At 44.6% G+C, this 27026-nt stretch overlaps 1 protein-coding gene across 1 annotated transcript in view; it reads right to left on the reverse strand.

The window, feature by feature from the left end:
* The window catches only part of LOC147424445 (callose synthase 10-like), a 203621-nt gene that overhangs the window by 165372 nt on the left and 11223 nt on the right, over positions 1-27026 (reverse strand). The window contains exons 2-4 of the mRNA XM_086499522.1: positions 2360-2457; positions 2126-2262; positions 1402-1519 (exon numbers count right to left, since the gene is read on the reverse strand). Of these exons, the coding sequence (XP_086355648.1) occupies positions 1402-1519; positions 2126-2262; positions 2360-2457 (353 nt within the window). The remainder of the gene's footprint in view (positions 1-1401; positions 1520-2125; positions 2263-2359; positions 2458-27026) is intronic.

Genomic DNA, 27026 nt, shown 5'->3' on the forward strand with positions numbered 1-27026 from the left:
CTCTCTCTCTCTCTCTCTCTCTCCTCTTCTCTCTCTCTCTCTCTCTCTCTCTCTTCTCTCCTCTCTCTTCTCTCTCTCTCTCTCCTCTCTCTCTCTCTCTCTCTCTCTCTCTCTCTCTTCTCTCTCTCTCTTCTTCTCTCTCTCTCTCTCTCTCTCTTCTCTCTCTCTCTCTCTCTCTCTCTCTCTCTCTCTCTCTCTCTCTCTCTCTCTCTCTCTCTCTCTCTCTCTCTCTCTCTCTCTCTCTCTCTCTCTCTCTCTCTCTCTCTCTCTCTCTCTCTCTCTCTCTCTCTCTCTCTCTCTCTCTCTCTCTCTCTCTCTCTCTCTCTCTCTCTCTCTCTCTCTCTCTCTCTCTCTCTCTCTCTCTCTCTCTCTCTCTCTCTCTCTCTCTCTCTCTCTCTCTCTCTCTCTCTCACTCTCTCTCTCTCTCTCTCTCTCTCTCTCTCTCTCTCTCTCTCTCTCTCTCTCTCTCTCTCTCTCTCTCTCTCTCTCTCTCTCTCTCTCTCTCTCTCTCTCTCTCTCTCTCTCTCTCTCTCTCTCTCTCTCTCTCTCTCTCTCTCTCTCTCTCTCTCTCTCTCTCTCTCTTCTCTCTCTCTCTCTCTCTCTCTCTCTCTCTCTCTCTCTCTCTCTCTCTCTCTCTCTCTCTCTCTCTCTCTCTCTCTCTCTCTCTCTCTCTCTCTCTCTCTCTCTCTCTCTCTCTCTCTCTCTTCTCTCTCTCTCTCTCTCTCTCTCTCTCGTTTTTAAGTGCTAGAAGTCTATTCCAGTCTATTCTTTACAAGTTGGCACATGGTGCCCTCCGGTAACAGCCACCTGAAATTCAAGACACGAGTCCAAATAATCAAGGCAGAGCACTCTCAAGGGCTGTAGCCATGACCCACTGGCATCCCTTGCCCCATCTATTGATTACAGACAATGGTAATCAAACCCATACCTCCTGCCCTTCCCCAGGTTTTCTGAACCACCCTGCCCACCTCTCCTTACAATATCCCTAATATAAAAACAATTTGCGTATTTAATCTTCAGAATTACACCCCTACTCTGTGCAAGAGGTGTAAGCCTCCACGGTATGAGACAAATAGTGTATGCTTCATAAGTCTAGTTTCTCCCATTTTAAGCCATCTCTAGTAGCATTCAGTGCTACCACGACATACTATTAGGAAGGAGCACAATAGGCATTATTATAATGCTGGTATTGGAGTTTCTTTCGAGCTATGACATAGCATTTTAGCACATGATGCATCTGACATGATGTGTTTGTTGAGCAATAATTACAATAAGAGAGATAAATTGCAAACTCAAAAACCACTAGACAACCTTGCAAAAAAACCCTAAGCACCTACTCAAGAAATGAATGTCTTCATAGAGATCCTAGCAATAAAAAACTCAAAGGAAGACCGAACTTGCCTTAGGAGGAATTATTGTGTCAGGATCAATGGAACTATCCCGTGCAAGCGCATACACGCAATCTTTTAACACTCTCAGCACTGTATATACCCGACTTCGAAGCTGTGCATCCTGAAACCTGAAAACCAAATTAATTGAACAACCATGTTTACGAAACCATCAAATATTTTCAGACTATTCAAGGCTTTGAATATAATTGCCAAGGCTTCACAAACCAGATTAAACATGGACACAGCAACGCAAATTCTTTCACCCAAACAAGAAGCACATGAAAATACCTAGCTTTTGAGAAAAAGATACTCTCATGCTCATGAATATAGCAAGTTTACCTTAAACATGGCCCGCATGTGCAATTCCATGAACAGTAGAAAACCAACACGCAAATTTATACAACCAAACCAAAAGCACACAAACACAGCTATCTTTTGAGAAAGAATGCTGTCATGGTCATCTATCAAGCTTATTATGGCCCACAAAACTTTCATGGACAGTAGATGCTTTTGTCTATGCTTTTAGTTTACTGTCATACCCGCAGGCTCGTTTTAAGTTTGATGCACCAGTAAAAGAACAATCTGTATTTGCTTTTCATATATTGTACAATCGACCCTTTAAGCATTGAAAAAGGGTAAACAACGAGTCGTTCCTACTTTCAGGAAGCTCCTGCTCGTCTTAACTTCAGAACTTAAAAAAAAGGGGTAATGATTTGCTTAAAGCCATGACATACTCAACCGAATCCACACCCCCATCGCCTTGCAGATCATCAAGATGGTGCTTTTCTCGGTAATCGTTGTAGAACTTTTCAACAGTCGCAATGTCTTGCCACCGATCAAAAGTGGTGCCATCTTTCTTTGCTAGCTTTTGCTGCAATTGAAAAAAACAGAGGTATGTTTTGAAGAACAAATAACCTAGCACCGAGTAAACAATTAAGTAACAAAACAGTTTGCAATATACCAAATACCTTAATCACTGCAATCAATCCTGTCTTAAACTGCAGAACTCCCCTTTTTTCGCTATTTGGATCCAAGCTTTGAGAAAGTGAGTACGCATATTCACATACTATGATAACAAAACAACAGTTTCAAATTTAGAGAAGAAATTTGAATAGACATTGCAAACCATAAGCCAAGATTTTAAATTCTTTTCATGTCAAAGTACAAAGCAAGATCTTGAAGCTTGTAATGAGACAAAAATATAAACTGTTGCTGGACACAGCAATTGGAATTGAGCTGACTCTGCAAAACGAGCAGCACGATCCAAAGCACACTTTGTGGTCCAGATAGAGAAGTGCTTGTGAGCTACTCTAGAAAACTAGCCCTGCCCTCTTTAACGCACCGAAGTCAGCAAGAACCCTGAGTGAGGTTTTACAGGTGATGCTAGCTCTGTCCTTTTCCTCGCACGTTTGTCTCAAGGTATCTGTGCCATTTGCGGCGAGGGTGGGTGTAAAGTCCGCAAAGGGATTGGAAACCTCAAGTTGGTGTGTGTGAAAATGTACTTAAGTTTACATTACATGTGCGGACATGTGTGCTCTTCTGCAGACACGTGTACATCTGTGTGGGTGTGCATTACATGTGCATGCACGTGTGCTCTTCTGCAGAAACGTGTACATTTGTAATTCAGTGTGCTCTTCTACAAATGTGGTCTTCTGCACATTTGTAATTCAGTGTCTATACGTTTTCTGCATCACAAGCAGTTAATAGTGTTGCCTCTTACATTAGAGGTGACAAAGGGTTTCTAACTAGCTTGTATGGCTAGTTTGTTGTCAATGACTGGCCAAGGGTGGACATGTCTGATTACTCCCATTTGACATTAGTCCGGGTTGAAGCAGACTTTAAAAAGTGATTGTACGTCTGGTTGTTTTTAGAGAGCTGTATGTTTCGGCTAGACCTCTCTACTCTAAACCTCAGAGAGTACACATTTATAAGAAGTCAGACTTCACTGTAAGTAAGAACATTGAAGTTGAAAGATTCAACTTTCAAGTGCGTCAAGAGTCAAGCAATTAGACTCAAATCAAGTATCCATAAGAGATTGGTTAAGAGAGTTAACAGAGCTTTAAGCTTGGATTTCGAAAACTCGAGACAAGGAGGTTGAGTTTTGACATGTGACGGGTTTTAGGGTTAGGTTACTTAGGGTTTCCACATCTAGACCGGAAGTGCAACTGATCACTATATACTTCCGTCTAGTTACAAAATTCCTATATCTATAAAGGTGATCCTGTCACAAAGTGATGATGTGGCATGCCCAACTGGAGGAGAAATGGCCAAGTGGACAAGAGAGACTGAACCGACCAACTCAAAGAACCCAAAGCTTGAACTCTGAGGAGGTTTTCCACAAATGCCCTGACAAGTTGACGTGGCAATCCGTACGAATGATGACGTGGTAGGACAGGTTTTTCCGCGTTTTGCGCTGCTGATGCCACGTGGCAAGCTGTACGGATTTTCACAAATTACACTGGCTGCTTTTGGAGTCTCCGACGCTAGCTTTTGGGAACAGATGCTTCTCGGGTTTAGTGCTTTTGAAAGAACTGCTTTTGGGGCTCTGCTTTTAGGCAACCCTTGTACTGTTTATAAGGAGCCCTTGGGCCCTCACTCTACAGAGCATCTACACACAGAGTGTGCTATTTGTTTTTAACCTGTCTTGGTGCCAATTTGAATTGTTTGACTCTGGTTTTAAATACTGGTTTCAATGATTGGTGATTTTACTCCTGGGTGGAGAAGTGAGAAATACTGTTTTGGTATTGTTTGAACCACGGAACGACGCAGACCAATGCTTGGGGAGCGTTTCGTTGTATGTTTAAAAACTTTGGGACGACGCAGACCGATGTCAGGGGAGCGTTCCGTTGTATGCTAGAAAACCTCCAAACGACGCAGGCCGACGCCTGGGGAGCGTTCACTTGCATGCTTGAACCTCCAAGTGACGCAGACTGCGATTTGGGACGCGTTTGGTTGTACATTCCTCTAAGCTCATGGCCTGGACCTTCTTAGGCTATTTGCAGGGGGAGTGACGAGGTAATCGTTGACTAGCTTCATACCACAGACCGTTTGTCTTGGGGAAGCGCTCAGCAGCGCTGTTTGTTGCGTCTTGTACCATGCATATGTAAGCATTTGTGTTGCATTGTGATGTGCCAACTACTGAATATTCCCAACTGGATGAGATTGCATGGGTATGTAACTTTAGTGCATCAAGACACCCGTGGAAGATCAGTGCAGTCTGGGTGTGATGGCTAATTTTACTACGCTAAGTACACGATCCACTCTCAATGAGTGAAAAGAGACACAAGGGGAGGCTGGACAAGCCCTTCTTTCTTGGGATTCCTGTCACTCTGCAAAAACACGATTAGGAATCGACACGGCCAAGCGAACTTGGGCTCGTGCGACCCCAACAAGGAAAAAAAAAATTCTTGTGATTCTTGTGGTTCTTTCCTTGAGTGATACAAAACACTGCCAAAGCTTTGATATCAATGTTAGGTGCAGCGGAATGAATGTTTGAACTTTGCTCAAGATGAGTGCTCCGAACTGTGCTCAAGGGTTCCTTTTACTTACGAAAGGGAGAGCCTTCCGTTCCTTTAGTGAGAGAGTGCAATGGACACAAACAAAGTGAATGGACACTGTGAATGGAAGTGCATGAGACTGAGAGATAGAGAGAGAAGAGAAGTACGACACCAGAGACGTTGTAAAACCCTCCTCCGAAGGCCCCACTCTCTATGGCGAGAGCGGTCTACTTATGATTGCACAAATCTCTACAATGCTTGAACTTGCCAAGGATATCGACGATGATGAGGATGACGACGAGACGGGCTGAAAACTGAAAATGCTAAGGGCTGAAATCTGTAAATCTTGTATCTGCTGAATTCTGACTCTATGTCGGTGACGATGTCGATGGCGACGATGCGACGACGATGCGCTGAAAACACAGATGCTGAAATCTGCGCTTTACGGGCTGAAACTGCAAACTTCGATGGATCCCACCGTGCGACGAGAGAAGGGTGAGATCTACGAGGTTCGGAACTTGTTCTGCGAGTGCTAAAGGCTGAAAACTGAAAAAGCTGGTCCTATGGCTGATTCTGTCGCGATGATCTGCAAAAACGTTGAGGTTGATTTGCAAACCAAAAACGCTAGGGCTGAAAAATGACCTTGCGGGGGAATCTGCTAACGCTAGGGCTAATCTGCTATCTACTGTCGTCGGGAATCTGCGAGTGCAAACACGCTGGCTGATCTGGTGCAAAAACGCTAGGCCTTCTGTTGAGAGAAAACGCCAGAGTTATCGCGGGGTTGGTCTTGCTGAGAAGTTGCCTGTTGAGCAAGGTGTTCCTGTTGCCTCTTCTACCAATTAGTGCTAACCTAGGTTTGCTTATATACAAACTTACTCAATTTGCCCTATCTACTTTCCAACAAAAGTCACTTAAAAATAATAAGTGAAAAATGTCAAAAATAGGGAATATAGGTTAAATGCACTCGAAAATTCCTCTCAAGGATTCTAATGGATTCTGATGGGAATGCTTATGATCATGCTGTGTGCAACCGGAGGATATGCATCTAATCTAAGTGACTGGTCATGCACGGTCTGCGAACAGACTCACAAAAGTGTCAGATCACTTCTAAATCTAGACTGACTGAACCTTTGTCGTGTTGTAGTTTGTCCACGGACACATAGGGTTGGATGTGTCACGTGACATCCCCTCCTTTTCAAAGTGAGGTACCGGTACCGAACTGTATGGCGTCGAGGGAGATCGCCAATAGCATCAGGAATCCTGGAAGGGACTCTTCGTCGGCCCACTCTAATGTGTGGGTCATGCGGTACTTGAACTTCATAAAGGTCTACAACGCTTGCTTCTTTGGGCCGCGCCGAAAGCGACACAAAGTCTCCTGAGTCTCCTTCAATGCTTCAAATTCGTCTATAGTCATGCGTCTACCATCTTCAAGAATCGCCATGGCTGAAAATTCTTGAAACCACTTTCAACACAAAAACATGAACATACCCATTTCATGTAAAGTGACTGGAAAAAACCTTTTCCTTTCTAAAGACTGTGCATGCAATGTAGATGAACAAAGAGACGGAGTGCCAAACCGTTCACCACACACACGCAAACACTAAGATCGAATCTTTCTCTTTTGATCTAAATCAATCAACTATGGTAATTCACAACGGAAATGCCCATGCTTGGTGCTCATACTTTCTTGAGCTCTTTCTACAAATGTGTCATGCCAAGGAAGAGACATGGACTGTGACTTCCGTGAATGCATACTTTTCAGCTTTTCATGAAAAATCCGTATACATTTGTTAGGTGCAGCGGAATGAATGTTGTATTTTCTCAAGATTAGTGATCTTTATTTGCTCAAGGTTCCTTTTAGTTCTTAGGGAAGGAGAGAGCCTTCCGTCTTTATGGAGAGTGCTATGATCACGAACAAAGTGAGAGGATATTGTGCGTGCAAGTGAATGAGACTGATAGAAGGAGAGAGAAGAGATACGACACCCGAGAGGTTCTAAAACCCTCCTCCGAAGGCCCCACTCTCGTCGAGAGTGGTCTACTTTGATTGCACAAAGGTGTACAATGCGTATGCAATGGACTGATGCAACATGGACTATACCGATGACAACGACGGTGGTGACGACGACGACTTGATGGTTGAAATCTGAGATCTTCTAATCGCTGAATATCGGGACTGTTTCGGTGGCTGAAAATAACTGTTTTGGCCGCGTTTTCTTGGGCTAAAGATGGGGGGACTTCTGCAACCAATCTGAGTCGGTTCTGCTGCGATTTATCTGCTGAAAACTTGCGTTTTTACAAGGCTGAAATTTTGCTGCAAAAACGCTACCAAAGCTGATGTCAACTGGCGTTTTTGGCTGATATCGCTAGGGCTCTGCTAAGGTTGAAAAAACGATGGCTATGGCAGTGAGAAAACGCCAGGGCTGAATGGTGCTGATGGTTAGCGATGGGCTGAATCTGGGAACACGCTATCCAATCTGGTGAATCTCTGGCGATGGCAACAATCTGCTAACGCTAGGGCTCTGAGTGTGATGGCGATGGTCTGCAATGAGGAAAACGCCAAGGGAGGGAAAGGATGGCGATGGAAATCTGTTGGGGGTGTTGAGGGGGGGTACTGCTGAGAAGTTGCCTGTTGAGCGGGAAGCTCCTGCTGCCTCTTCTGCCACAAAGTGCTAACTTGGGTTTGCTTATATATTAACTTAGCAAAATTGCCCTACCTACTTTTGTTGAAAAGTCACTTAAAAATAATAAGTGAAAATAACCAAAAATAGGAAAAATAGGCTAAATGCACTAGAAAATTCCCCTAACTGATGCTAATGGATTCTGATGGGAATTACGATCATCATGTTGTGTGCAACCGGAGGATATGCATCTATGCTAATTGACTGGGCATGCACGGTCTACGAATAGACTCACAAAAGTGCCAGATCACTGCTAATCTAAACTTGACTGAACTGATTGAACCCTGTTGTGGTGTAGCTTGTCCACGGACACATAGGGTTGGGATGTGTTGCGTGACATCCCCTCCTTTTCAAAGTGAGGTACTGGTACCGAACTGTATGGCGTCGAGGGAGATCGTTAATAGCATCCAGAATCCTGGAAGGGACTCTTCGCCGGCCCACTCTGATGTGTGGGTCGTGCGGTACTTGAACTTCATAAAGGTCTGCAAAGCTTGCTTCTTTGGGCCGCGCCGAAAGCGACACAAAGTCTTCCGTGTCTCCTTCGATGCGTCCACTTCTTCTATGGACGTAGGTCCACCTTCTTCAAGAATCTCCATGGCTGAAAATTCATGAAACCATCTCCAACACAAAACTATCAACATACCCATTCCATGTAAAGTGAAGGAAAAAAATCTTGTCTTCTCTAAAGACTGTGCATGCAATGTAGATGAACAAATAGACGGAGTGACAACCCGTTCATCAAACACATGCAAACAATGAGATCGAATCCTTTCTGTTTGATTGAAATCAATCAACTGTGGCAAATCACAATGGACATGCCCATGCTTGGTGCGTATATTGTCATGTGCTCTTTCGGAAACTGTGTCATGCCAAGGAAGAGACATGGAATGTGACTTCCTTACATACATACTTTTCAGCTTTTCATGAAAAATCCGCATAATTTGTGCTCATCCATGAGAGAAACATGCTCAACATACAATATGTCATACCTAGGAAAAGGGATCACATAACGATGCTCACTAAAATACCGGAAACCTTCACGAATGAAACACTCGAACAATGCGTGCGTATCAATCATGCGAACACATAATACTTCCTGTAATGGCTCTTTGGACCAAGGCTCGAGAGCCAAGATCAGTTCTTCCTGAAGGATCGAATCATCCTGTGGGGGTTCTTTGAACCTCGACTCGAAAGCCAAGATCGGATCTTCGTGATTGATCAAATCTACAACGAGGTTAGTTTCGCTAGGAAAAGCATCCACTAACACATCATCCTTGTGAACAATCACATCATCTTCATGCAACTCATCATGCTTGTGAGAAATCACATCTTGATCATGCAAATCATCATGCTTGTGAGAAATCACGTCTTGATCATGCAAATCATCATGCTTGTCATTGTCATCCAAATCATTATACAAATCATTGGCATCCAAATCATCATGCTTATCATTGTCCTTCAAATCATCATGCAAGTCATTGTCAATCAAATCATCATCATGCTTCACACAATCATGCAAATTATGTGTTTCATGCTTTGGAGAAGAAGAGACTGAGAGAGTCTCCTTTTCCCGAATCTCTTGCATCGGTGCCTGAACTTGAGAAAAGAGTCGCAATATCTCTTGCATTCGTGCTTTGTTCTCGCGATAAAATTCTGCTTGTCTTGCTTGGTTCTCTGCTTGTCTGCGTTCCATTTCTGCTTTTCTTTCTTTGAATTCACGATCCAATGTGGCTTGTCGTTCTTTGGCTTCCAAGCGTGCTTGCTCACGCTCACGCGCTATGGCTGCCATTCTTGCGGCATTTCTTGCTTTGCGTTGTAAATTTTGTTCCATAAACAACAATTCCAACTCCTCCATTGGAGTTAGTGCAATCAGTGTCGTAGATGGGGAAGGGTCAGAAAAACCTCCTGGTGAGGAAAATTCTTCTTCGCCTCTCTCATGCTCATCACCTCCAAGCGAAGTATCCATTCCGCTTCGAGTGATGATCATTCTGAAGTCGTGGGTTCTTGTGGGTTCTTGTGGTCTGGGTTCTTAAGTTCACGAGAAACTTGGGTTCTTGAGGGTCTTGGGTTCTGAAGTTCACGAGGAACTTGGGTTCTTGGGGGTCTTGGGTTCTTGAGGTTCTTGAGGTTTTCTTTCGCTTGCAAACCGCGTTGTTGAAGGATCTTCTCTTCACCCGAGTTCTACTCTTTTCTGCGGGCGCACCCCTTGGCGGCCTTGCGCTCACACCAAGGTTGCTTTTTCCCACCTCACGTCGATTGGATGGCCGCTACGTGCACGGTCCGCTCTCAATGAGTGAAAAGAGACAAGGGGAGGCTAGACAAGCCCTTCTTTCTTGGGATTCCTATCACTCTTCAACAAAACACGATTAGGAATCGCCACGCCCAAGTAAACTTGGGTTCGTGCGACCGCAACAAGCAAAAAAAATTCTTGTGGTTCTTGTGGTTCCTACCTTGATTAATGCAGAACACTTTCAAAGCTCTGGTACCAATGTTAGGTACAGCGGAATGAATGTTGTTTTCTCAAGATTAGTGATCTTTATTTGCTCAAGGTTCCTTTTAGTTCTTAGGGAAGGAGAGAGCCTTCCGTCTTTATGGAGAGTGCTATGATCACGAACAAAGTGAGTGGATATTGTGCATGCAAGTGAATGAGACTGAGAGAAGGAGAGAGAAGAGATACGACACCCGAGAGGTTGTAAAACCCTCCTCCGAAGGCCCCACTCTCGTCGGCGAGAGTGGTCTACTTTGATTGCACAAAGGTGTACAATGCGTATGCAATGGACTGATGCAACTTGGACTATACCGATGACGACAACGGTGGTGACGACGACGACTTGATTGCTGAAATCTGAGATCTTCTAATCGCTGAATATCGGGACTGTTTCGGTGGCTGAAAATGACTGTTTTGGCTGCGTTTTCTTGGGCTAAAGATGGGGGGACTTCTGCAACCAATCTGGGTCGGTTCTGCTGCGATTTATCTGCTGAAAACTTGCGTTTTTACAAGGCTGAAATTCTGCTGCAAAAACGCTACCAAAGCTGATGTCTGCTGGCGTTTTTGGCTGATATCGCTAGGGCTCTACTGAGGCTGAAAAACGCTGGCTATGGCAATGAGAAAACGCCAGGGCTGAATGGTGCTGATGATTAGCGATGGGCCGAATCTGGGAAAACGCTATCCAATCTGGTGAATCTCTGGCGATGGCAACAATCTGCTAACGCTAGGGTTCTGAGTGTGATGGCGATGGTCTGCAATGAGGAAAACGCCAAGGGAGGGAAAGGATGGCGATGGAAATCTGTTGGGGGTGCTGAGGGGGGGTACTGCTGAGAAGTTGCCTGTTGAGCGGGAAGCTCCTGCTGCCTCTTCTGCCACAAAGTGCTAACTTGGGTTTGCTTATATATTAACTTAGCAAAATTGCCCTACCTACTTTTGTTGGAAAGTCACTTAAAAATAATAAGTGAAAATAACCAAAAATAGGGAAAATAGGCTAAATGCACTAGAAAATTCCCCTAACTGATGCTAATGGATTCTGATGGGAATTACTGATGCTAATGGATTCTGATGGGAATTCCGATGATCATGCTATGTGCAACCAGAGGATATGCATCTATGCTAAGTGACTGGGCATGCACGGTCTACGAATAGACTCACAAAAGTGCCAGATCAGTGGATCACTGCTAATCTAAACTTGACTGAACTGATTGAACCCTGTTGTGGTGTAGCTTGTCCACGGACACATACGATTGGGATGTATCACGTGACAACATTTGAGCTCATTCATGAGTGAAACGTGCTCAACGTACAATGTCATGCCTAGGAAAAGGGATCACATAAAGACGCTGACTAAAATACAGGAAACGATCACGAATGAAACACTCGAACAATGCGTTTTGACAAATCATTCGAACACATAGTACTTCCTGTAAGGGTTCTTTGGACCAAGGCTCGAGAGCCAAGATCGGTTCTTCATGATTGATCGAATCTGCAATGAGATTAGCTTCACTAGAGAAAGTATCTACTAACACATCATCCTTCTTGTGAACAATCACATCTTCTTCATGCAACTCATCATGCTTGTGAGAAATCACATCTTGATCATGCAAATCATCATGCTTGTCAGTGTCATCCAAATCATCATACTCATCATTATCATTCAAATCATCATGCAAATCATTGTCATTCAAATCATCATGCAAATTCTGTGTGTCATGCTTTGGAGAAGAAGAGACTGAGAGAGTCTCCTTTTCTCAAACCTCTTGCATCTGTGCCTGCACTTGAGAAAAGAGTCGCAACAACGCTTGCATGTGTCGCGCTTGCTTATGCTCACGCTCTATGGCTGCCTTTCTTTCTACTTCTCTTTCTGCTTTTCTTTCTGCGTGTCTGCGATCCATTTCTGCTTTTCTTTCTTTGCATTCACGATCAAATTTTGTCATTCTTTCTGCTTGTCTTGCTTCGCGTTCTAACTTCCTTTCCATAAACATATGGTCCAAAGCCTCCATAGGAGTTAGTGCAATCCTTGACGTAGATGGGAAAGGGGAAGGGTCGGAAAAACCTCCTGATGGGGAAAATTCTTCTTCGCCTCTCTCATGCTCATCACCTCCAAGCGAAGTATCCATTCCGCTTCGAGTGATGACTATCCACTGAAGTCGTGGGTTCTTGTGGGTTCTTGTGGGTTCTTGTGGTCTTGGGTTCTTAAGTTCACGAGGAACTTGGGTTCTTGCGGGTCTTGGTTCTTGGGGTTCTTGAGTTCTTGAGGGTCTTCTTTTGCTTGCAATCCGTGTTTGAGAAGGATCTTCTCTTCACCCAGTTTTGCTCTTTTCCGCGGGCGCACCCCTTGGCAGCCTTGCGCTCACACCAAGGTTGCTTTTTCCCACCTCACGTCGATTGGCCGACTGCTAAGTGCATGGTCCGCTCTTAATGAGTAAAAAGAGGCACAAGGGGAGGCTAGACAAGCCCTTCTTTCATGGGATTCCTGTCACTCTTCAAAAACACGATAAGGAATCGACACGCCCAAGCGAACTTGGGTTCGTGCGACCGCAACAAGCAAAAAAAAAAAAAATTCTTGTGATTCTTGTGGTTCTTTCCTTGAGTGATACACAACACTGCCAAAGCTCTGATACCAATGTTAGGTGCAGCAGAATGAATGTTTGAACTTTGCTCAAGATGAGTGCTCCGAACTGTGCTCAAGGGTTCCTTTTACTTACGGAAGGCAGAGCCTTCCGTTCCTTCAGTCAGAGAGTGCAATGGACACAAACAAAGTGAATGGACACTGTGAATGGAAGTGCATGAGACTGAGAGATAGAGAGAGAAGAGAAATACAACACCAGAGACGTAAAACCCTCCTCCGAAGGCCCCACTCTCTATGGCGAGAGCGGTCTACTTATGATTGCACAAATCTCTACAATGCTTGGAGTTGCCGACGATGTCGACGACGAGACGGGCTGAAAACTGAAAACGCTAAGGGTTGAAATCTGCAAATCTTGCATCTTCTGAATTCTGACTCTATGTCGATGACGATGTCGATGGCGACGATGCGACGAGGACGGATTGAAAACGCAAATGCTGAAATCTGCGTTTTCCGAGCTGAAACTGCAAACTTCGATGGATCCCACCGTGCGGCGAGGAATTGCTGCGGGAAGGTGAGATCTACAAGGTTCGGAACTTGCTCTGCGAGTGCTAAAGTCTGAAAACTGAAAACACTGGTCCTATGGCTGATTCTGTCGGGATGATCTGCAAAAACGCTGAGGTTGATCTGCAAACCAAAAACGCTAGGGCTGAAAACTGACCTTGCGGGGGAATCTGCTAACGCTAGGGCTGATCTGCTGTCTACTGTCGCCGGGAATCTGCGAGTGCAAAAACGCTGGCTGATCTGGTGCAAAAACGCTAGGACTTCTGTTGAGAGAAAACGCCAAAGTTGTCGCGGGGGCTGGTCTTGCTGAGAAGTTGCCTGTTGAGCAAGGTGCTCCTGCTGCCTCTTCTGCCAATTAGTGCTAGCCTAGGTTTGCTTATATACAAACTTACTCAATTTGCCCTACTTACTTTCCAACAAAAGTCACTTAAAAATAATAAGAGAAAAATGTCAAAAATAGGGAAAATAGGTTGAATGCACTGGAAAATTCCTCTGAAGGATTCTAATGGATTCTGATGGGAATGCTTATGATCATGTTGTGTGCAACCGGAGGATATGCATCTAATCTAAGTGACTGGACATGCACGGTCTGCGAACGCTCACAAAAGTGCCAGATCACTTCTAAATCTAGACTGACTGGACTGACTGAACCCTTGTCGTGTTGTAGCTTGTCCACAGACACATAGGGTTGGATGTGTCACGTGACAACAAGTATGTTCAGTCTGTTCTTTTCTATTGGCACGTGGTGCCCGTCTTGTGACAGAAGCACATGCGACGTGGGTAAAATTAAAGAAAATTTTCACGTCAACTAGGATTTCAAACGAATATGAAAGAGATGTCATCACGGCTTGACATCATTTGAGAATGACTAAGAAAGATGTCACGTGACACATCCCAACCCTATGTGTCCGTGGACAAGCTACACCACAGCAGGGTTCAATCAGTCTAGATTAGCAGTGATCTGGCACTTTTGTGAGTCTATTCGTAGACCGTGCATGCCCAGTCACTTAGCTTAGATGCATATCCTTCGGTTGCACACAGCATGATCATCGGAATTCCCATCAGAATCCATTAGCATCAATTAGGGGAATTTTCCAATGCATTTAGCCTATTTTCCTATTTATTGGGATTTTCACTTATTATTTTTAAGTGACTTTCCAACAAAAGTAGGTAGGGCAATTTTGCTAAGTTTCTATATAAGCAAACCCAAGTTAGCACTTTCTGGCAGAAGAGGCAGCAGGAGCACCTTGCTCAACAGGCAACTTCTCAGCAAGACCAACCCCCGCGACTACTCTGGCGTTTTCTCCACCGAAGACCTAGCGTTTTGCATCAGATCAGCCTTAGCGATTTGTGCACAGCAGATCAGCCCCTGCGTCATCACGACACAACAGATCAGCCTAGCGTTTTTGCATTTGCAGAACCCCGGCGACAGAAGGACCAATTTCAGCCCCTGGCGTTTTTGGATTTCAGCAGCAAATTAAGACCGGCATTATTCACCTAGAGTGTAGCAGATTCAGCCCGTAAAGACCATCAGTTTTCAGCCCTAAGAAACCTCATTTTTCAGCCAAGAAAACGCAGCCAAAACAGTCATTTTCAGCCACCGAAACAGTCCCGAAATTCAGCGATTAGAAGATCTCAGATTTCAACCGTCATCGTCGTCGTCGTCGTCATCGTCGTCGTCGGCATAGACCAAGTTGCATAGTCCATTGCATACGCATTGTACACCTTTGTGCAATCAAAGAATAGACCACGCTCGCCGACGAGAGTGGGGCCTTCGGAGGAGGGTTTTACAACCTCTCGGGTGTCGTATCTCTTCTCTCTCCTTCTCTCAGTCTCATTCACTTGCACGCACAATATCCACTCACTTTGTTCGTGATCATAGCACTCTCCATAAGACGGAAAGCTCTCTCTTTCCCTAAAGAACTAAAAGGAACCTTGAGCAATAAAGATCACTAATCTTGAGAAAATACAACATTCATTCCGCTGCACCTAACATTGGTATCAGAGCTTTGGAAGTGTTCTGCATTACTCAAGGAAAGAACCACAAGAATTTTTTTGCTTCTTGTGATCGCACGAACCCAAGTTTACTTGGGCGTGGCGATTCCTAATCGTGTTTTGTTGAAGAGTGACAGGAATCCCAAGAAAGAAGGGCTTGTCCAGCCTCCCCTTGTGTCTCTTTTCACTCATTGAGAGCGGACCGTGCACTTAGCGGCCGGCCAATCGACGTAAGGTGGGAAAAAGCAACCATGGTGTGAGCGCAAGGCCGCCAAGGGGTGCGTCCGCAGAAAAGGGTAGAACTCGGGTGAAGAGAAGATCCTTCTCCAACGCGATTTGCAAGCGAAAGAACACCTCAAGAACCCTAGATTCTCACGAATCAAGGACCTCAAGAACCTCAAGAACCCAAGTTCCTCGTGAACTTAAGAACCCCAGACACGCAAGAACCCAAGTCCCTCGTGGACTTAAGAACACAAGAACCCACGATTGCAGAATGATCATCACTCGAAGCGGATTGGATACTTCGCTTGGAAGTGATGAGCATGAGAGAGGCGAAGAAGAATTTTCCCCACTAGGAGGTTTTTCCGACCCTTCCCCATCTACGATAAAGATTGCGTTAACTCCTATGGAGGAGTTGGACCAAGAAAGAGAAGCAGAAAGAAAAGCCTACGAAGAAGATATGGCAGCCATCGAGCGTAAGTACCAAGAAAGAAGGGCAGCCATAGAAGCAGAATTTTATCGCGAGAATAAAGCACGAATGCAAGAGTTATTGCGACTCTTTTCTTAAGCTCAGGCACAGATGCAACAGAATCGGAAAAAGGAGACTCTCTCCGTCTCTTCTTCTCCAAAGCATGATACACAAGATTTGCATGATTGTGTGAAGCATGATGATGATTTGATTGACAATGACTTGCATGATGATTTGAATGACAATGATAAGCATGATGATTTGGATGCCAATGATTTGCATAATGATTCGGATGACAATGACAAGCATGATGATTTGCATGATCAAGATGGGATTTCTCACAAGCATGATGAGTTGCATGAAGATGAAGTGATTGTTCACAAGGATGATGTGTTAGTGGATGCTTTTTCTAGAGAAGCTAACCTCGTTGTAGCTTCGATCAATCACCAAGAATCGATCTTGGCTTTCGAGTCGAGGTCCAAAGAACCCCCATAGGACGATTCGATCATTCAGGATGAACCGATCTTGGCTCTCGAGCCTAGGTCCACAGAACCCCTTCAGGAAGAAGCGATCTTGGCTATCGAGCCTAGGTCCAAAGAACCATCACAAGAAGTATTGTGTGTTCACATGATTGATACGCACGCATTATTAGAGTGTTTCATTCGTGAAGGTTTCTTGTATTTTAGTCAGCATCGTTATGTGATCCCTTTTCCTAGGCATGACATAGTGTATGTTGAGCACGTTTCTCTCATGGATGAGCACGAATGTATGCGGATTGTGCATGAAAAGTTGAAAAGTTTATATGTCAAGAAGTCACATTCCATGTCTCTTCCTTGGCATGACACAGTTTCTGAACGAGCACATGATTGTATAAGTACCAAGCATGGGCATTTCCATTGTGATTTGCCACAGTTGATTGATTTAGATCAAACAGAAAAGATTCGATCGCATTGTTTGCATGTGTTTGATGAATAGGTTGTCACTCCGTCTCTATGTTCATCTACATTGCATACACGGTCTTTAGAGAGGACAAGATTTTTTTCCTTCACTTTACATGGAATAGGTATGTTCATGGTTTTGTGTTGGAGATGGTTTCAGGAATTTTCAGCCATGGAGATTCTCGAAGACGGAAGAAGCAGATCTCTAGACGAAGTTGAAGCAAGAAAGGAGATTCAGAAGACTTTGAGTCGCTTTCGGCACGGCCCAAAGAAGCAAGCATTACAGACCTTTATGAAGTTCAAGTACCGCACGACCCACACATCGGAGTGGGCTGGCGAAGAGTCCCTTCCAGGATTCCGGATGCTGTTGGCGATCTCCCTCGACGCCATACAGTTCGGTACCAGTACCTCACTTTGAAAAGGAGGAGATGTCACGTGACACATCCCAACCCTATGAGTCCGTGGACAAGCTACACCACAGCAGGGTTCAGTCAGTCTAGATTAGCAGTGATCTGGCACTTTTGTGAGTCTATTCGTAGACCGTGCATGCCCACTCACTTAGCTTAGATGCATATCCTTCGGTTGCACACAACATGATCATCGGAATTCCCATCAGAATCCATTAGCATCAATTAGGGAAATTTTCCAATGCATTTAGCCTATTTTCCTATTTATTGGGATTTTCACTTATTATTTTTAAGTGACTTTCCAACAAAAGTAGGTAGGGCAATTTTGCTAAGTTTCTATATAAGCAAACCCAAGTTAGCACTTTCTGGCAGAAGAGGCAGCAGGAGCACCTTGCTCAACAGGCAACTTCTCAGCAAGACCAACCCCCGCGACTACTCTGGCGTTTTCTCCACCGAAGACCTAGCGTTTTGCATCAGATCAGCCTTAGCGATTTGTGCACAGCAGATCAGCCCCTGCGTCATCACGACACAACAGATCAGCCTAGCGTTTTTGCATTTGCAGAACCCCGGCGACAGAAGGACCAATTTCAGCCCCTGGCGTTTTTGGATTTCAGCAGCAAATTAAGACCGGCATTATTCACCTAAAGTGTAGCAGATTCAGCCCGTAAAGACCATCAGTTTTCAGCCCTAAGAAACCTCATTTTTCAGCCAAGAAAACGCAGCCAAAACAGTCATTTTCAGCCACCGAAACAGTCCCGAAATTCAGCGATTAGAAGATCTCAGATTTCAACCGTCGTCGTCGTCGTCATCATCGTCATCGTCGTCATCGTCGTCGTCATCGTCATCGGCATAGACCAAGTTGCATAGTCCATTGCATACGCATTGTACACCTTTGTGCAATCAAAGAATAGACCACTCTCGCCGACGAGAGTGGGGCCTTCGGAGGAGGGTTTTACAACCTCCCGGGTGTCGTGTCTCTTCTCTCTCCTTCTCTCAGTCTCATTCACTTGCACGCACAATATCCACTCACTTTGTTCGTGATCATAGCACTCTCCATAAGACGGAAAGCTCTCTCTTTCCCTAAAGAACTAAAAGGAACCTTGAGCAATAAAGATCACTAATCTTGAGAAAATACAACATTCATTCCGCTGCACCTAACAAAAGATACATTGGATCACTACTGCCAGAGATTTTGAGATACTTATTTGCCAGTGTCTTCGTTTCGGAAGATTACTTTGATGGACCAGATTGAGCAATCGTGTTGTGGTTTGTCAAAAGAGATTCGAGAGCATTGTCTAGAACAGAAGTTTGACTCTATTCAAAGACTTATAGGACATGCTAAGCAAGGATTTGAAATGCATGCCGGCTCATTGACTTATCCTACACATAGGATAGTATCCACCTCAACAGGGAAGGAGTCTCCAAGTGAAGAGAACGACTCAGGGGAATCGTATGACAGCTCATTATAAGACTCCATAGTAGTAAGGAAATCATATGGTAGCGCATCCGAGGGTTTCGTCGACAAATGCGAGTTTATGAGAGGATTCCAGAGAAGAACAGGGATCATATTGACAGTGCGTCTCAGGGTTCCAACGATTGAGACTGACATGCCAGTGGGCGTGCCACAGGTCCCACGGCACAAGGAAAGACAAGAAAGGAATCAACTGGTAGATCAGAGAATTCCATAGATCCAGATTGAAGTGCCAAGGACAAGGACGCAAACAAGGCTATTGTAATGGACTTGGACACTCCAAGTCGAGAATCTACCGCGAGACCACAAATAATCACTTCAAAACAGTTCACAATTCACAATTGATTCGACACTGGGCCGGCGGAGTTCCGTGCCTAGAGATATTGGTCCCAAAGACCGGCACCCCTTTCGGTATTTCTTTTTGTATTAATCTGCAACTCAAAGTACAAGCGGGTCTTCGGGACTCACTCTCAGACTCTACGTCCAGATGCTCTAAGAAGTGAGAGCCCAGAGACCCTTTTAAAAGTTTACAAGGGATGCTTAAAGCAAAGCCCAAAAGCTTCAAGTTAAAAGCTTTTAAAAAAACAAAGCAAAGGGTTTCTCTCTCTCTCTCTCTCTCTCTCTCTCTCTCTCTCTCTCTCTCTCTCTCTCTCTCTCTCTCTCTCTCTCTCTCTCTCTCTCTCTCTCTCTAACTATGCGTAAAATAAAGCAAAGTAGCTCTCTCCATTTGCGTAGCCTGGTTGCGTAGCCAAAAAGCAGTAAAACTGCCACACTGCCCTACTTTCCACTGCCGCAAGTCCCACCGCAAAACGCGGGCATCCGTACAAGGCCTGCCACGTCAACATGCAGCCCGTAATTTTTTGCAACAACCAACCGGATCTTCTGCCAAGGCTGTCCATGCCAAAGGGTGTTTGCATGTGTGTACGCCACGTCACCAGTTTGTGATATACCCCCCCTTGAAAGCATTGTGATCGCCCTCGATTACGCTTGCAAAACAGACAGAGGCCATAAACTGTCTTAACAGGCACTGATTGTTAGTACCGACGCACTAGGAACACACACCTAGCACATGTACCAATCGACAGTCACATCACAGGACATCACTAGACATCACATGAATCACATTCAACATTCATACGGATCTTAGATCATGATTTATCGCCAATGCAGTTAGCAATCGCATCTAGATCCACTCAGAACCTCATAGATGTCTGATTGACTAACCCCTATTGCAACCATGTCTATTCGATATCATTTAGACCAAAATGTTGCAATCGTTTCGTCTATTAGTTCCTGCACTTAAAAACAAGTCAAGAACAAATCAGTTTCATATTCCGGAATTCCATTTTATAGAGTCATACAGCAGAATAATGTCAGCTTTCAGTATCCCTAAGGCTCAAAGAGACATCAGTGACTCTAGTATTCAAAAATCAAGGCATTTGTTGACAAGGGAGCGGAGTAACTCCCCTCTTGTGCAACCCACTACACCAGATCTACGGCCAAGCTGAATTCGGGGTGGTTCCATTTGGAGTAGACTATGCTAAACCAAAAGCTTCAAGGTAAAGGTTCACAATCTGAGGAGTATCTGCTAGGTCCTCCTCCTCCATCCACTTCGCATCCAATGCAGGATAGTTCTTGAATTTAACCAAGAACCGCCTTCTTACTTTACCCTTAATCTTTATGTTCTTATGTGCCAAAATCTGTTCGGAACAAGGATCTCCTCGTTTTCTTGCACTTCGGGTTGCTCATCGGGCTCCCCATCTTCGGGCACAACACCTTTAAAAGGTTTCAAGAGACTCACATGAAATGCATTGTGAATCCTCCAAGTGTTAGGCAGTTTCAGTTGGAAGGAGACATCATTGATCTTTTCGAAAATCTGGAAAGGTCCATAGTATCACATACTAAGCTTTGGAAAAAGCCTCTCCTTCCCCTTTTTCTTTCTCAGGCATGCCTTCTCAAAACGTAAAAGCACCCAATCACCCTCCTTCAATTTCAAATCGCGACGATGACGATCCGCTACCTTTTTCTGTCTTTCCTGAGATTTCTGCAAAGCCTCGCAAACCTTGGCAAAAGCGTCCAAGTGGCGCGTGTACTCATCACCTTCAAAAATCCTATCTTTCGTGCTTAGGAAGGGTGGAACCTTCGCAGCACCTTCAATAATCTCAAATGGCGCCTTCCCCGTTGAAGAGTGTATCGTGTTATTGTAGGCAAATTCCACCAAAAGTAGATATTTTCCCATTGAGTTTTCTGATCAGAGATGTAAGACTTCAATAAATCTAAAACCACTGAATTGGCAATCTCATATTGCCCGTCAATCTGCAGGTGGAGAGATGACGAGAACTGCAACCGCGTGCCAATGTTCTCTCAAATTGCCTTCCAAAACAAACTCGTAAATCTGGGGTCCCTGTCGGAGACAATCGTTTCAGGCATGCCATGTAATCTGAAAATCTGGGCCACAAACAGTCTCGCTAAGTGATCTGGCTTGACTGTTTTCTTCACTGGAATGAAATGAGCCTACTTGCTAAATTTGTCAATAATAGTCCAGATACCATCGTGACCACTCTATGTTCTCGGGAGATCAAAAATGAAATCCATTGTAATACTTTCCCATGGGCGGGTGGGTATGGGCAAAGACTGTAACAATCCCTGTGCTTTATGCTTGTCAAACTTGACCTTCTGGCATACTAAGCAACTGCGCACAAACTCGTCCACATCCTTCTTGAGTCTCGGCCAAAAGAAGTCTCTCTCTACCCCTTTCATGGTGGTAGCAATGCCGCGGTGACCCATAAAAGGTGGACAATGGCATTCGGTCATAACCTTTTTCCTCAACGGCTGTGTAACGCACAACATGGTTTTCCTCATCAAGTAGCCATCCCAAATGGAATATCCCACTACTGTGTCTCCATCCTGTATCCGTGTGAAAACATTTGCAAAATCAATATCTGTGACATACTAGTCGACCATATCCTCGAAGCTCCTATGGTGAATCGCAGAAATAGCCAGAACCAACGGCTTCCGAAACAAAGCATCTGCCACCAAATTCTTTTGTCCCTGCACATGGACAATCTGGAAGTGAAACTATGACAAGATGTTTGCCCACTGCGTCTGCTTTTCCGATATCTACTTCTTGACAAGAAATAGCGTAAACTCTGATGGTCTGTAAAGACAGTAAAATCCGCTCAGAGTAGGTAGTGCCACCACTGAGTAAGAGCATGGATAACCGCCAATTTGCCAAAACCTCTTTCTCATAAATCTGAGCTGTCAATTCCGGCCTTGAGAACAATCGGCTCTCGTAAGCAATGACATGGCCTTCTTGCATTAAGACCGCACCCAGACTACGACCACAAACATCATCATATACTTCAAATGACTTTTGCAAGTCCGACAAAGTCAAAACTAGTCCCGTAGTCAGTTTCTCTTTCAAAGTCTGAAAGGCAGTCACCTCTGTGGGTCCCCACGAGAAAGGGACTCCTTTCTGTGTCAAGATATGCAAAGGGGAAGCAACCTCTGCAAACTTTCTAATGAACCACCTGTAGTACAAACACGATCCCAAGAAGCTTCTAACTTCATGGACATTCTTCAAATCGTGCCAATCACGAATAGTCTCTATCTTGGCCAGATCCATCTGCACTCTTGCTGCTGAGACAATGTGTCCCAAAAAGTGTATCTCTGGTAGGAAAAATTCACTTTTCTTCGCATTAATCACTAACTTGTGATCTCGTAATGCCTGAAGACTTGAAGCCGATGATCTCTATGTTCTGCCTCATCCTTGGAGAAAACAATGATATCGTCAAAGAAAGTGCCAACAAATAGCCTGTACTCTCGAAAAATCCTGTCCATCATCCGGTTAAATGTCGAAGGAGCATTGGTTAAGCCAAACGGTATCACCAAAAACTCAAATAACCCAAAAGTTGTCCGAAAAGCTGTCTTGTAGACATCTCTCGGTGCGATTCACTTTTCAAGTCGATCCTGCTAAAGCATGAGGATCCCTTAAGTCGGTCAAGTATATCATCGATTCTACGAATCGGAAATCTGTTCTTGATGGTGATTTTGTTGGAGCTCTATAATCGATGCACACTCTCCAAGATTAGTAAACAAACAGACTAGTAAACAAACAGACTCGATTCCAATAATTTAGAAATGGCCGAAGCCAATACAATAGGGACAGACTCGCCCTTAAGTTTTATATCGAGTACAAAGGTTCTACCCTTCTATGAGGTCAATGTCGCTTTCCTCACCCGATAGTCGACCACGGCGTTGTTCTTGTGGTACGAGGGTATTCCCAAGAGGACATCACAACCTTCCAAAGGCATTATGTAAAAGTCCTCATGCCCCAAATACCCCTGACAATGCAACCAAAGTTTGCCAATGACAGGTGTAATGGCTAAGTCCCTGTCGGATGCCGCTAGAACATCCTCCGCAAGTGGTCCCATCCAACCCGGAGTGATCTCGAGCCACGCCGCCAATTCAAGTGAAATCGTCCGCGATTAGCATAGCTGCAAAACAATTCAGGTTAGCTCAAAAAAATTTGAGAGACATTCCGTTTGCTCCCTCTTTTTTTTTGGTTAAGAAGTTAGCTTCTCCTTTCTGCTCTTTTGATCAAGGAGTTAGCTTCTCCTTTCGGCTGTTTTGATCAAGGAGTTAGCTTCTCCTTTCGTCTAGATCGAAACTCTTGATATTCTGGCATACTAAAATTAGCCATCATACCTAGACCATACTGATCTTCCACGGGTGTCTTGATGCACTAAAATTACATACCCAAGCAATCTCATCCAATTAGAAATATTCAGTGGTTGGCACATCATAATGCAACACAAATGCTCACATATGCATGTTACAAAACATAGAAACATAAAGTGACTTTTGTTGGAAAGTAGGTAGGGCAAATTTGCTAAGTTTGTATATAAGAAAACCTAGCGCTAGCACTTTCTGGTAGAAGAGGCAGCACGAGCACCGCTCAACAGGCAACTTCTCAGCAAGACCAACCCCCGCGACAACTCTGGCGTTTTCTCTCACCAGAAGGCCTAGCGTTTTTGCACCAGATCAGCCAGCGTTTTTGCATTGTAGAGCAGCCCCTGCGACCACAAGACACAGCAAATCAGCCCTAGCGTTAGCAGAATCCCACAACAAATAGCAGGTTTTCCCGCAAGATCATTTTCAGCCCTAGCGTTTTTGCATCAGCCTGGCAATCCAGCGTTTTTGCAGATCTTCGCGACAAGGACATCAAGAACATCAGCGTTTTCAGTTTTCATCATTCAGTAACCGCAGTAAAACCCCCAAACCTCGCAGATCTCACCTTCCCGCAGCAGATCCTCGCCGCACGGTCAGATTCCGCAAGGTTTACAGATTCAGCCCGGAAAACGCAGATTTGCGTTTTCAGCGCGTCGTCGTCGCATCGTCGCCATCGACATCGTCACCGACACAGAGTCAGAATTCAGTAGATAAAGATTTGCAGATTTCAGCCCTTAGCGATTTCAGTTTTCAGCCCATCTCGTCGTCGTCCTCATCGTCGTCAACATCGTCGGCAAGTCCAAGCATTGTAGAGATTTGTGCAATCAGAAGTAGGCCGCTCTCATCATAGAGAGTGGGGCCTTCGGAGGAGGGTTTTACAACATCTCTGGTGTCGTATTCTCTTCTCTATCTCTCAGTCTCATGCATTTCCATTCACAGTGTCCATTCACTTTGTTTGTGTCCATTGCAATCTCTCACTAAAGGAACGGAAGGCTCTCCCTTCCATAAGAAAAAGGAACCTTGAGCACAGTTCGGAGCACTCATCTTGAGCAAAGTTCAACATTCACTTCAGTTGTACCTTACAAGACAGGTTCAAAACAGATACCATCCATTTCAAACAAATTCCAAACAGGATCACCAAACAAGTTCTCAAACAGATTTCAAACTTAAAAAGCAATCTCGACATCTGTCGAGCTCGAAAAGTCGACGGAGTTTCCATCCTGGAACCTGCACCAAAAATTAGGGTTAAGTTCATTCCGTAAGGTCGGGGCAGAGCACAGCATGGTCCATCAGCTCTTGGACAGACAGTGTTTCTTTGGCGGCGATGGTAGTCCCAAGATAGCAATCGCACCGAACCACCAAGGTTATCAACTCGAGAAGAGACATCTACTAAGAGATGTCGAGAAATTTCAAGTTATAATCTGCTAGGATTTCCATAGCAAGCATTTCAAGATACCCCACTCTGCCAGAAGTTGCACTCCGGAGGAAGATGTCAGAAACCATATAACTTCGGGCAAAAATTTTCTTGAAAGCTTGACACGTACTTGGAGTATGTTGCTTGGTAGCTATCAACATCTGCATAGCACTGCCTCTGAGAAAAGCACTGCCTCGAAACAAATCTTGGATCCTTCTCTTGTAAGTGATCTTTATGGCTTATGCCCTGTAAGACGGGACCGCGCCCGATGCGCGATGAAGTAAGGGTGGGAGTGGCTAATAAGTCCGGGTTGGAGGGTGAGAGTGGCTAATAAGTCCAGGTTGGAGGGCGAAGCCAAAAATACCTCGAATAAATTTCCAATAGCCCGCCTGCTCTTTTGTAGGACCGATATCTTTCAGAAAAGCACACGCCTGATGTTCTGATACCACTGTCATAAGGCGGTCACCACGTGTCAATAGAAAAGAATAGACTGAACAGACTTTTAGCACTTCAATAACAACTGAACTGAGAGAGAGGAGAGAGAGAGAGAGAGAGAGAGAGAGACGAGACGCGACACGGAGTGGCGGAATTCCGCCCCAGAGAGTATTGGCCCCAAACCTTGGCACCCCTTCCGGTATTTCTTTATATTGCCACAACACACTACAAGCCGGTACTCGAGACTCTGCACCTTCTCCAAGAAGCATGCCAGAGAATGAGCCCTAACCTCATATTTAAAGGCTCTTGGCCTAAAAAGCAGTTATAGTGAAAAGCCCTCAAAACTCAAAAGCATCTGGTCTAAAAGCAATGCTCAAAAGCTGCCAACGTAAAATCCAGAATTCCGTACAACTGCCACGTCAACAGTCAACGCAAAACGCGGAAATCCGTACAACATGCCACATCATCAACGAACGTGATTTTCAAAAATTTGCCACGTCGTCAACCAGCTTCGCGATTTCTTGTGTGTGTGTGTGTGAGTCCTTTATTTTAATTCTTTATGTCACTTGAGGCCCCATCGGACAGGGTCCCCAGAAGTTGGTAGGACTTCTTCTTCTGTTACTTGTTCTTTTTAGGGTTTACGCCCCTCGGCCAGCACCTATAAGTTGGCTCCATTCTTCAGGGCTTTGACATGTCAGCAGTTTGTTACATTCTACTTTCATTTGTCGAAGTTTGTTCGGCTCTTTATGTCATAATCTCATCGGTGGGGTAGGTCAAACTGCCAGAGTGAATGGCGAAACCCCGTTTCGCAAGACTCATCAACTCCTGAATGGAAACTGACTTTTGTTCTAAGCAGTGATCTCAGATCTTTGTAGGAAGACCCAAGGTAAACCACTCAATCTGTTCCTTGAACAAGATCTTCTTAAATGAAGAGACAAGTAGAAAAGAGCTTCGGAATCTCTCGCAATAAGCATCCACTGTATCCTTCTTGGTCATCCGAAGATGGTTCCAAGCAGTTCTATATCGCGTTCATACTCTCGAGTCAGCCAAGAAGAAATAAAAAGCCTCTTAAATTTCAACCATTTAACTAGCGGAGTCTTGTTTAATAGAAGCGTGGACCACCAAGTTCGAGCATTTCCCTTAAAGTAAGAGGCAGCTCTCCGAATCTTAGAGTGCTCTGAGCAACACCCTCTAGCGAAAGCGATGTCAAACTGCAATACAAAAGACAAAGCCTTCGAAGCATCTCTGTAACCAGAAAACGTGTCAAATTTAATTGACTGTCCACCTTCCTTAAACTCTCTAACTTTCTTGCTTTTGTCTTCCAGAAAGTCATACTGGTTGGGTTTATAAAAATTCTTCTTCTTTGCATAAAAGTTGTTGTCATCAGAGTCCTAACTGTCTGAAGACAAGTCCTCTATAGAACTGTCAATCACAAGGCGAGATTTAGACTTCTTTGCCTTTTTCTTGCCCTTTCCGAACCGTTGCTTTTTGCTTCGCTTTTTGCCTTTTCTGTCTTCTTCGCTCGAGTCAGATGAGCTAGAAGAACTATCAAAAGAAGAAGAAGAAGAAGAAGAAGAAGAACTGGGTACTCCTTCAAATCAAACACGCTTCTTCTGCTTTCTTGCCTTTTCAAAAGTAGACTGACGACCCAAATAACCCGAGAAGTCAGCACCTTTCTTCTGCTTTTTGCCATGCTTTTTAGCTTTGTTCTGCGCGTCAAAAAGCTGAGCAATTCGAGCATCAACCACCTCTTCTAATTC

This window comes from Adiantum capillus-veneris, chromosome 25, assembly GCF_014529385.1.
Source record: "Adiantum capillus-veneris isolate H3 chromosome 25, ASM1452938v2, whole genome shotgun sequence".
Taxonomy (NCBI): Eukaryota; Viridiplantae; Streptophyta; class Polypodiopsida; order Polypodiales; family Pteridaceae; genus Adiantum; species Adiantum capillus-veneris.